Here is a 12,336-nt window from a genome sequence, read left to right on the forward strand (position 1 = left end):
CAATGGAAGGATAACCAGCCAAAGAAGAAAGCTAATTACTGTACTCTCACCTTATGTATAAGAGTTAATCACACAGTTAGCCAGAGAAATTCATATCAGGAGAGAGTTGGCTCCATTTCAGAAAAATTTATTTAGAATAAAAATAAGAATGGGACCAGTGTGACAGAATCACACCCTATATCAAACCAAGGAAACCTGTAAGATAATGCTGGGTCATTGTCTGCATTGATTTCCCAGAGGCATGATTATGACAAATGAACCTAAGGACACCTAGTGAAGGCCCTGAACATTCAAGACAACCAATTTCTAAAAAATGTAATTCCTCCTTCAGGTCCTATGATTTAATTATATCTAATCTAAGTATATATGCTATGATCGTAATGATTATTCTTTCATTTTTTAAAAAAGCCAGTGTGTACCCACCCACCTAGGACACGTGATACCTCTCATTTGTGATTTTTAGTTTATACCAGAGAACACTGAGCCATGTCTCTCCAGAACTTAAAGGGCCACATTGTTCACCACTTTGATTTCTGCAAAATGGCAGCAGATGTGCCACCAAATATTTTTTTTGCTATTTTGGTATCTTCCAACTAAAGTCTAAATCCCACCAGGAAAAGAAGAAACACCATGCTTTTCACATTAGAGAGAAACAACTGGAAAAAGCCAGTTCATATCCCCGCTTGAGTAGTTCACTGTTGATCTAATTTTCTCTTCATCACTGAAAATATTTTGAAGGCATTCCAATGTCCATGTTCCCACTCTAAGAATCACTCTAGGTGTGCACTGGAAAGATTATTCCATTTATACTCCAAGTAATAACTTAATATACAATTTGACTTCTATTTGAGCAAAATACATGAGATGAGACATGCTGCAAATAGAAACATTAGGAGGTGATAAATTGTTTCCCCAACACAGATGCATACTCCCAAGCTCCCATGTTCCCACAATAAACCTGAAAGAGAAACCCTCTTATTTTCTGCCCAGCAACCAATTACCAAACAAAAGCATATTAATTTCCAATTTGCAAAACTCAGGAACAACATCAGAGGTTCAGAGGTTCTTTACTGCTCAGGTTAATTCTGCTTCTGTTTGTAAAGCTCCCCATCTCATGTATTTTGGGTCTCAGTTTGCATGCTTTGAAAAGTTATCTACCTATGGGGAGGAAATCCACTTTGATGTGGCAGTGGGGAAAAAGTGAACACCATATTGACCTGTCAGGAATTTTTTGGTTTGGGAATCTGGGCCATATTTATAGCTGAGGAGAAATGGAGGAAAGATTAGAGAAATCAATGTGACAAACCCAGACCTACTGGGATCTATCACACAGTTACTAAGCTGCCACCAACCATTCCCTATAATAAGTCACACAGACCAGGGATGGATTTTTAAACAATAAAAGAATAAGGTTTATTTTAAATACAAACAGGGTAAATAAAACAATCAGGTGAATAAAATAAAGTAACGTGGCTTATTCTCACACACACAAGCATACAGTTTGGTTCACCTAGAACCTTTAACTTAAAGCACAGACCCTGAACCCATCAGTTCTGGCTAACCAACAGACCCCTGAACCTTTCAGGCTGGTACTCTGACACACAGTAGTACCCTGTCAGACACCCAGACTCCCACAACAGCTTCTTCTTCCCCAGCTGCTGCTTCGTCACCACCCAGTGTCTCACAGTGTCTGTCTCAGCATCACCCTTCACCACACAGGCATCACATATTTATACAGTACAGCCCCTCCTCCTGATGTCCCGCCTTCCACTCCCCATAGGATGGAACTTTCCCTCCAAACCCATGACAGACAGGTAACATCAGTGCTGTATGTAACACCTCCCCTCTTTATAAGTTGTTTTGTAGGGGGAAAGCTAACGTGCTTTTCACCAAAAAACAACCTGGATAAAACACACAACAACAGTTATACATACCATACTTACTTACTCATACTTACATTCTAAGTTAAACCATAGCAAATAGGCATTTAAACATTTACCATCTACATTACATCAATTTACCTTTATTCATACAAACCAAATTCAAAACCAGGTACATTTAACTTTTGTCATCATTATATACACATAGTCCATGTTCTTTCGCCGTCTTCATTCTTCAGGTCTTTTTGATAAGGCGTCAGCAACACAGTTCACTGACCCTCTGACCACCTTCACTTCAAAGTCATAGTCCTGTAAGTTCAAAGCCCACCTCATAAGTTTGCTATTGTGGGTTTTCATTGTCTTTAACCATTGCAATGGTGAATGGTCAGTACACAGAACAAAATGTCTTCCCCAGATGTAAGGCTTGGCCTTCTGGATCGCGTAGACTATGGCCAAACACTCCTTCTCCACGGTTGCCAAATGTCTCTCACCTTTTTGAAGTTTCCTACTCAGGTAGGACACTGGATGCTGGTCACCATTCTCATCCTCCTGGCACAGAACTGCTCCTACCCCGCTGTTAGACGCATCGGTGTAGATGATGAACTCCCGGTCGAAGTCTGGAGCACGCAGCACTGGATAGTTGATTAGCGCCTCCTTCAACCTCTGGAACGCCGCCTCACAGTCGCTGGTCCACGGGATGCGGTCATCAGCCTTCTTCCTCGTCAGATCGGTCAGCGGAGCCGCAATCTCGCTAAACCTCGGGATGAACTTTCTGTAGTAGCCCACCAACCCAAGAAATGATTTGACTTTTTTCTTGGTGTTGGGTCTAGGCCAATCACGAACAGCTTCTATTTTGGCCTCCAGGGGTTTTATCATTCCTCCCCCTACCATGTGACCCAAGTATTTTATTTCTGGGCTACCCAGCTGACACTTGCTGGCCTTTACTGTTAGCCCTGCTGCACTTAACCTCTGCAGCACTAACTCCAGGTGTATCAGGTGATCTTCCCAGGTATTACTGAAGATCCCTATGTCGTCAATGTAGGCCACTGTAAAGTCACTGAGCCCTGCCAAGGTCTGGTCCATCAGCCTTTGGAATGTGGCTGGTGCATTTCTGAGACCAAAGCTCAGGACTTGAAACTCATAGAGACCAAAAGGGCTGCAAAAGGCAGTCTTTTCTTGATCCCTGGGATCAATTCTTAATTGCCAATATCCCTTTACCAGGTCCAATGATGAGATGAACCGACAACCCCCTATGGTTTCAATCAGGTTGTCTAGCCTGGGCATTGGGTAGGCATCAGGAGTGGTTACACGGTTTAATTTCCTGTAATCGACACAAAACCTAATGCTCCCATCAGGCTTGTCCACAAGGACTATCGGAGAGGACCAAGGACTGGAAGAGGGGACGATTATGTTCTCCCTAAGCATCTCGTCCAGCTCCTTTCGCACCTTGTCCCTATAGGGTCCCGTTACTCGGTATGGGGATACTGCCTGCGGGGGTGCATCCCCTGTGTGGATCCGATGCATCACTCCCTTCACTATCCCCGGCTTGTTGGAAAACACCTGTTGATATTTACTAAGCAGCATTTTTAGTTCTTGCTGCTGGTCTTGGGTGAGTGCAGGACTGATCTTTACCTCCTCTGGGTTGTATTTTACTTCCCCTCTACCCTCCCAGAAGGGTAATTCAGCTTCCTCACTCTCAGCTGCTTTTATCGCGAATAAAACCCTCTGTTCCCCTCTGTAGTAGGGTTTTAGGGCATTCACATGAAGCACCCTCCCTGCTTGGTTCTCCTCCTGCTCTATTAGGTAGTTCAGGTCTGACATCTTGGAAATGACCCTATATGGTCCTGCCCATTTGAGCTGCAGTTTATTCTCTCTGCAGGGCCTAAGCCAAAGCACCTCCTCCCCTGGGTCAAAGTGCCTCTCTCTAGCTTTGTGGTCATACCAAGTTTTCTGTCTGACCTTCTGAGCTTGCAGGTTTTCTGCTGCCAGCTCTAGATTTCTCCTTAGGTCATTCATCAAGGTGTCTATGTATGTCACAACGTCTTGTGGGTCATCCTGGGTGATCTGCTCCCAATTTTGTTTGATCAAATCAAGGGGCCCTTTCACCCCTAAGTGTGCAGCAAACATGTCAGAGTGACCCCTTTGTAAGATCATGGGGCGATACTTTTCAGGTACCACCAGCTGACTTCTGATCCCATCTCCCCCTTTTGAGATATTCCTCAGGGTTTCTCTATATAAAATCCCCTTTTTCTCCAGAAATCTCACTGGGGTTTCAGGTGTTAGCTGGGCGTCAGTCACCTGTTCAAAACACTTTTGGAGAGTGGCGTCTGCCTTTTGCTCCTGTCCAAATCTGCTGTCTGTGGTTAAGGTTTCCACCACAGCTTCTGAACTCCCCTCTGCTTCAGTCTCTGGCTCATCATTACCCCCCTGAACTGTCCCTGTGGTGGCTTGTGAACGTGTAATCACTAGCACCCGTTTCACATGTTCAGCCAGGTCATTTCCCACGAGCACGGCTGCTGGCAGAGTCGATGAAATCGCTATCCGCCAATCTCCCCTCCAGCCTTGAAAGTTGACAGGTACCTCTGCTACTGGCAGAGAGATTATCTGCCCCTCAATCCCTGCCACCTTCATGCTCTCATTTGGGATTATAAACTCCCTAGGGATGATATCTGGATGGCACAGGGTTACCTGGGAACAAGTGTCCCGCAGCCCCCTATACTGCCGGTCAAGTATTCCTACGTCCACCCCTGCTGTCTCAAACAACTGAGAATCTGTTTTTATCAGCAAGCAGCGCTTTACCTCCAGAAGAGGACCATTTTCCTCAGCCTGATCAGCAGAGGCAGCTGTCCCAGACTGAGTAGCCATGGCAACAGGCTCCCTCTGTGACACTGAGCCTTGCTCTTTCTGGACACAGAACACAGCTTTTGGCTTGGTCCCACTAGAATTCTGAGGCACCATTCCCTTTAGCTGCTTTAATTTCTCACACTCTGAGATTAGATGACCCTTTCCCTGACAGAAATAGCATTTTCTAGTGTATTTGGATTCTCTCTCCTCTTGTTTCGGTTTTCCCTCCAAATTCTGAGGGCTTGGTTTCATGCCTGAGGGCTTCCCTTCACCATGGGCCCCTCCCCCTTGCTGGCTTTTCCCTGGTCCCTGAGAGTACTTGCTGTAGGTTTCTTTGGGTTTACCTACAGATTTCCCCTCACCCAAGGGCTTTCTTATTTGGGAGATAAAATCCGCGATTTCTGCGGCTGCTGCCACAGATTTCGGTTTCCTTTCCCTCACCTGGAATTTCAATTCCCCATGCAGAACTGAATAGAACTGTTCCAGGGCTATCAAGTCTTTAAGCTGTTCATAGGTCTCTGTCCCCTCCTGCGATAGCCATTTCTCAAGCAGCCTCACCAATTGGGCCCCCACTTGGGTAAAAGTCTGTTCTGGCTTCTTGGTAAGGGACCTGAATCTTTGTCTCAGCTGCTCTGCATTTATCCCATGTCTGGCAAACACCAGTTTTTTAAACTCTGCAAAATCTTTCATCAGTTCCTCAGGCATCTCGGCATAGACCTCAGCCAGGCTACCACTGATTAAAGATCGCATGATGGTCATCTTCTCAGTTTCCCTCACTGAGAAGTCCACAAACGCTCTTTCCACTAAGGAAAAGAACACCTCAGGACAATCTCCCTTGTGGTACACAGGGAATTTCTTCAGGTCAGCTTTAGACAGTTGGCCTCCCTCAGAATCCCTATTATTATTATTGTTCTGATTCATCAGTTCCAATTTTTTTAATTCAAACGCCATTTTCTCTCTCTGCAATTCCAATTCAATTCTCTGTCTCTCTAATCTTTCTTCTCTTTCCCTTTCCTCCATTTCAAATTGCCTCATCCTCAGTTCATGCTGTTGGACTATGAGTATTTTTCTAAGTTCTGGGTTCTGCTCTCCTGTGCTGTCACCTTGCACTGAGCCAAATTCATCCTCAGAACCTTGGTCAATCTGGGGGTCTTTCACTTCACTCATTTCGGCCATTTGGCTTCGAGTCAAGGGCATAATCCCCCCTCAGAACAGGCTGCTTTAAAAAGTCAAGCCTCAAAATAAAACGACCACTTTTTTCCTTCTTGCCTCAGAACCAGCTCTCCCTAGAGATTGCTGCTGTTCTTCAGCACCAAACTTGCAACAGTATCGAGTCAGAGCCTACCCCCCTCTGCTGGGCCTCTCAGCTGGCAAGCTAGCTCGCTGTTGCTACGCAGTTTTTCCTCAGCGTTTTCCCGCCAAAACTAGGCTGCCTCAGAGCACCTTAATCTAAGTCTCCCCAGTTGGCACGTTCTTCTACTAGCGCACCTCCCCGTGAGGTACACCTAGAAGATTACCTACGCGCCTCAAACTGTCCCTGACTAGACCCCCCTTGCTCTGGGCACACCTGCCAAGGCTTTGCTGGACCGCTGGACAACTGGACCAGTCGTATCCCACACGCTGGACACCAATCAATGTGACAAACCCAGACCTACTGGGATCTATCACACAGTTACTAAGCTGCCACCAACCATTCCCTATAATAAGTCACACAGACCAGGGATGGATTTTTAAACAATAAAAGAATAAGGTTTATTTTAAATACAAACAGGGTAAATAAAACAATCAGGTGAATAAAATAAAGTAACGTGGCTTATTCTCACACACACAAGCATACAGTTTGGTTCACCTAGAACCTTTAACTTAAAGCACAGACCCTGAACCCATCAGTTCTGGCTAACCAACAGACCCCTGAACCTTTCAGGCTGGTACTCTGACACACAGTAGTACCCTGTCAGACACCCAGACTCCCACAACAGCTTCTTCTTCCCCAGCTGCTGCTTCGTCACCACCCAGTGTCTCACAGTGTCTGTCTCAGCATCACCCTTCACCACACAGGCATCACATATTTATACAGTACAGCCCCTCCTCCTGATGTCCCGCCTTCCACTCCCCATAGGATGGAACTTTCCCTCCAAACCCATGACAGACAGGTAACATCAGTGCTGTATGTAACAGCTCCCCATCTCATGTATTTTGGGTCTCAGTTTGCATGCTTTGAAAAGTTATCTACCTATGGGGAGGAAATCCACTTTGATGTGGCAGTGGGGAAAAAGTGAACACCATATTGACCTGTCAGGAATTTTTTGGTTTGGGAATCTGGGCCATATTTATAGCTGAGGAGAAGGTGACCCAGTGTCCCCTTTCTATCCCAGAGCAAAATTCCATATTCCTCTATTCACTGCCACCAGCCTTCCCTTCAAATAGAATTTGTTCCCCTCAGGCATCTTTTCTCTAGACTAAAGAGCCCCGAACACCATAGCTTTTCCTCATAATGGAGGTGCCCCAGCCCAGTCATCATTTTAGTCACTCTCTTCTGCACATTTTCTAGTTCCATTGTGTCTTTTTTGAGGTGCTGCAACCAGGTGCAGCCTTACCAGCATTTTGTACAAGGGCATTATAATGCTGGTTGTTGTTTTTTTCAACCCCCCTTTTAATGATACCTAGCATGGAATCATTATGGACTAAGGTTTGCATAGTCAAAGCTATGGTTTTTCCAGTAGTGTTGTATGGAAGTGAGAGCTGGACCATAAAGAAAGCTGACCACTGAAGAATTGATGCTTTTGAGTTGTGGTGCTGGAGGTAACTCTTGAGAGTTCCCTGGACTGCAAAGAGAACAAACCTATCAATTCTAAAGGAAATCAAGCCTGAGTGCTCACTGGAAGGACAGATCCTGAAGCTGAAGCTCCAATACTTTGGCCATCTCATGAGAAGAGGAGACTCCCTGGAAAAGACCCTGATGTTGGGAAAGTGTGAGGGCAAGAGGAGAAGGGGACGACAGAGGACGAGATGGCTGGACAATGTCACCGAAGCTACCAACATGAATTTGACCCAAGTCTGGGAAGCCACAGAAGACAGGAGGGCCTGGCGTGCTCTGGTCGATGGAGTCACGAAGAGTCAGACACGACTTAACGACTAAACAACAACAAGCATGGAATTGGCCTTCTTCACTGCCACTGCACACTGTGTTGACACTTTCATCATACTGTCTGTTACATACAGCACTGATGTTACCTGTCTGTCATGGGTTGGAGGGAAAGTTCCATCCTATGGGGAGTGGAAGGCGGGACATCAGGAGGAGGGGCTGTACTGTATATATATGTGGAGCGTGAGGAGAAGCTGGAGAAGAGCTGAGAGAAGAAGCTTGAGTGGGAGTCTGTGTGTCAGACAGGGTACTACTGTGTGTCAGTCAGTACCAACCTGATAGGTTCAGGTGTCTGTATGGTTAGCCAGAACTGATAGGTTCAGGGTCTGTGCTTTATTTAAAGGTGTTCTGTGTGAACCAAACTGGTGTATGTATGATTGAGACTAAGCCACGTTACTGTATCTTATTCACTTGATCATTTTATTTTCCCTGTGTGTTATTTAAATAAACCTTATTCCTTTATTTGTTGAAAATCCATTCCTGGTCTGTGTGACTTCTTACAGGGAATGGTTGGTGGCAGCTTAGTGAAACTGTGGCATATCCCAGTAGGTCTGGGTTTGTCACACTGTCCACCAGCACACCAAGATCTCTTTCCTGATCCATCACGGACAGCTCAGAACACATTAGCTAATAAATAAAGTTTTGATTTTTTGCCCCAATGTGCACTACTTTACAGTTTCTTATATTGAAGTACATTTGCCATTTTGTCACCCATTCTCCCAGTTTGGAGAGATCCTTCTGGAGCTCTTCACAATCCCTTCTGGTCTTAGTTTTCAAAGATGCTTTGAAATGTATGCTTAGTTATTTACCAGAAAAGCTGTTACCAAAAGGTGTGATTTTCTGATAACATCTCGGTGTGTTTCACTTTGTAGTCATGCCACCCATGCACTCGCTCTATGGGGTTTCTCTACATGGTCTGCATCAGCAGAAATATAATGTCCAGATCAAGGAAAAGTGATAGTTCTCTCTATTCTGGAACCTCACCTGGAATTCCATGTCCAGTTCTGGGCACCACGGTTTAATAAGGATATTGCAAACCTGGCACACGTCCAGAGGAGGGCAAGTGAAATGGTAAAGGGTTTGGAAATCAAGCCCTATGAGAAACAGCTGAATGAGCTGGAAGATGGTGCATGCTTATCTTCCCCTGCTGCAGAGGAAGGCCTCCATGTGGTAGATGAAAAATAATAGGAAACCTTATACTGTATTTCACTAACCAACAATCCAAAATATCTTCTACCCACAAATGCACTTGCATGGCATTCAAGGTCACAAAATCGTTATTGTACAATCACTGTTTTCTCTTCTCTTCAGCCCACTGAAGTCAACTATTCGAGTTGTTTTGGGACAGCATTTTTTTAATAAAACAACAGATGTTACTCAAGAATTTGATGTAGAGAAGTACATCATGTTTCCTGACTACACAGTATACAACCCTACAGAAAATGATATTGGTGAGAACTTTTCTTATTTCTTATTCTATTCTGCATATGCAGTTTTTCCATTTTCCATTTATTTGGGATAAAATACATTGTCGCACACTATGTGGAAAGGTAAATTCCTACAGACAGCTAACAAAAAAGGGAGTGAAAGCCATTTGGTCTGTAGATGATACTTCTGTTAGACCATTAAAAAAAATCAGTGATGCATGCTAACCTGATGTATAGGCCTTTTTCAGGCTGGCACCTCTTCCCTATGGATGGTGCAGAAAAAACTGCCAAAAAGGACAACTAGATGTCTATGCCATGCCTCAAATGAGGATTGCACGGTCAGTTTTAAAATCCTCCTCTGGCAATGTTGACTGAATTGCCCCCAACTCACCAGACCTAAAGGCTGCTGGTCACTCAGCCTTCTAGAACAGTGGTCCCCAATCTTTTCCAAAACGCAGACTGGCTGGGGGGCAGGGTCCATGTGTGTGGGGGTATCCCTCCCACTCGTAGGTGTGTGGTGCACTCACATGCATGTGCGGGTAGGCAGGGCACAGTCACAGGTGGGTGTGGCACGCTTGCCTGCATGCATGTTTGGGCGTGGTGCTCTTGCGGGTGGGCAGGGCACCCATGCGGGAGGGCGGGAGGGCTGTGCATGCATGTGGGTGTGCGGGGGGGTGTCAGAGATCTGTCTCCACGGCCCGGTCCTGCCAAGGCCACAGACCAGGGATTGGGGACCTCTGTTCTAGACATTGGTGTAAAAAAAATAAATAAAAATGAAAAGTAACATGAATAAAAGCCACTTCCTGACAGATACAATTTGCCAAGTTACCTACAACCCCACCATAACATTTCCATTAAAAGGCATTTTTAATCGGGTAATGTCATCCCTCCTCAGAAAGCAGAGGCTTCTTTCTTCCCCCCCCCCCAACCCCCCAGTGCCTGTTTCTCATTCATGCACATAGATGGCAACTGCAATATCACACTCCAGAAGGTCAAGGAAAAAATTATTTAACAAGGGTTACAACACATTAAGGCAACCCACGACCCCACAGAAAACACTTCATGGCCCACTTGGTGGTCATGACTCCCGGGATGGGAAATGCTGAGTAAGGCAGAAGTTTCAGTAGCAGATTCTGGCTTTCTTGACTGAGCAGAAAATGATATAATTTAGTTTTTTTATTATTGTATTTTTACTACCAAAGATGGGGCGATGTGCTGATGAGATGTTCAATGACATAAGCCAGAATAACTTTATTGGTGTGGAGTACTGTGCACCTTTAGTTGGAGGGAGATATTTTCCCTTTGGCAGCAAGATGTGTTGGGTCAGCCTTGGTTGCCACACAACATTCATTTATACTGCCCACCTGGACAAGGCCACTCTGAGTATAAATATAACATATTTAAAATACAATTTGTCATAACAAAAGATAAAAACAATAAAATATGAATAATAGCTCAAAGCATAAAATACATTGGGATAAAACATTCAAAACATTTAAAATATTTAAGACATTTAAGATGGTGGACTTGATCAGATAAGCTAGTTAGGCTCAGCTGAGTTCACAGGTCTTTGGATGCTTGCCTAAATAACCAAGTTTTTAATGACTTTTTAGATACTGCCACCAAAGGGGCCAAATAAATTGCAGGGAGGAGTTCAAGACTACTTATTGTTTTTTACTCAAAATACTACTTGTAATTACTTCAAAGCACTTTCTAGTGCTGGATAGATAGACAATCACCCTAGTCCAAAAAGCCTTCCTCCTAGTCACTCAAACTACAGACAATATGGAAAGTTCCAAAAACCTCAACGTTCTATACTTAGAAAACCCTAGAAAGGGTCAACTTGATGGCACATAATTATTGTTCCTGTCTTCTAAAAGATCCCAGTTTTCTTTGATGCTTTTTCTTTTTTTGGACAGTTGAGGTGGGGAAGATGTGATATATACTCTATATATGAAGCCAGAGTATATCTTCAGGTATTGTTGTTGTTACTTATGCCCTGAAACGTATTCACCATTATTCTGGCATTCTTACTCACGTTAGTTGTCTTCACAAGTTGCATACTTTAGAAGGGCACTTAGGACCAGGACTCTGGCCTAGTCTGCCACGCTGCAGAGTTAATATTACTTTCTCCATTCATTGTCTGGATGATAACATAGCAGACATTTGCACATCATCCGCCAAACAGGGACATAAATAGTAGGCCTCCTATACTTTGGTGGCATTCCACCCCTCTGATCTTTTTCTCGGCAGATTTTCAGTCTTCTAGAGCAAAATAAGCTGTCTGGGTAGCTCACTGGTTTTGGTATCTGCCTGTGGAGCCAGAGGTTGGGAGTTTGATTCCCTATTGTGCCTCCTGTGAGTAGTGCCAGTCTGTTTGGCCTTGGGCTACCTATCCCAGGATGCACCCAGAAGAAGGGAATGGTAAACAATTTCTGAGTATTTTTAACCTGGAAATCCCTGAAAAGGATCACCAGAAATCAGAAGTGACTTGATGGTACATTATTATTATTAACAGAGCAAAACAGATTCTTGAATTGAGGTATCAGAGCAATGCCAAATAAACACATAGTACACTGGAGCTGAAATCCTGTACAGTAACTTATATGTGTATAAGGTTATGATGTCATCAACATAAGTACTTTTTGGAAAATTAAACAATTCCCACTTCAATTCCAAGACTGCTGTGTAGTCCCTTTCATCATATGAAAACTAGGGGAGCCATGGGACAGAAGGAGGATATCTTTAATTAACAAAAATTGACACTGTTGGTGGCAGCATTGTTTGGTAATTAAAGACTTCCTTCTGCTGTCCCAGAGCTTCTTGACAATGGAAGAGATTACCTAGGAGCCATGAGAGGCTCAGGACAGAAGTAGGAATTCTTTAATGTCAAAAAAATTCACTCCTGCTAATGATATCAACAGTCTTACACAGGCATACGTTACAAAACAGGATTTTAGTCAATGTGTATCCACACTTATTTAATTCTTGCAGATGTGAACAAAATATTACATTTCTGTCTGCTAGATAATATTAGTAG

General features: G+C 44.1%; 2 protein-coding genes across 2 annotated transcripts in view; one reads left to right on the plus strand and one right to left on the minus strand.

Moving 5' to 3' along the window:
- The window catches only part of HGFAC (HGF activator), a 96,838-nt gene that overhangs the window by 56,501 nt on the left and 28,001 nt on the right, over window positions 1–12,336 (plus strand). Inside the window, exon 9 of the mRNA XM_078394102.1 lies at window positions 9,181–9,320. Coding sequence (XP_078250228.1) covers window positions 9,181–9,320 — 140 coding nt within the window. The remainder of the gene's footprint in view (window positions 1–9,180; window positions 9,321–12,336) is intronic.
- Window positions 1,387–12,336, minus strand: part of LOC144589461 (uncharacterized) — a 39,933-nt gene continuing 28,983 nt past the window's right edge. The window contains exon 2 of the mRNA XM_078394101.1: window positions 1,387–6,902. Coding sequence (XP_078250227.1) covers window positions 2,109–5,921 — 3,813 coding nt within the window. The 5' untranslated portion in view covers window positions 5,922–6,902 and the 3' untranslated portion in view covers window positions 1,387–2,108. The remainder of the gene's footprint in view (window positions 6,903–12,336) is intronic.

Source organism: Pogona vitticeps, chromosome 5 (genome assembly GCF_051106095.1).
Source record: "Pogona vitticeps strain Pit_001003342236 chromosome 5, PviZW2.1, whole genome shotgun sequence".
Taxonomy (NCBI): domain Eukaryota; kingdom Metazoa; phylum Chordata; class Lepidosauria; order Squamata; family Agamidae; genus Pogona; species Pogona vitticeps.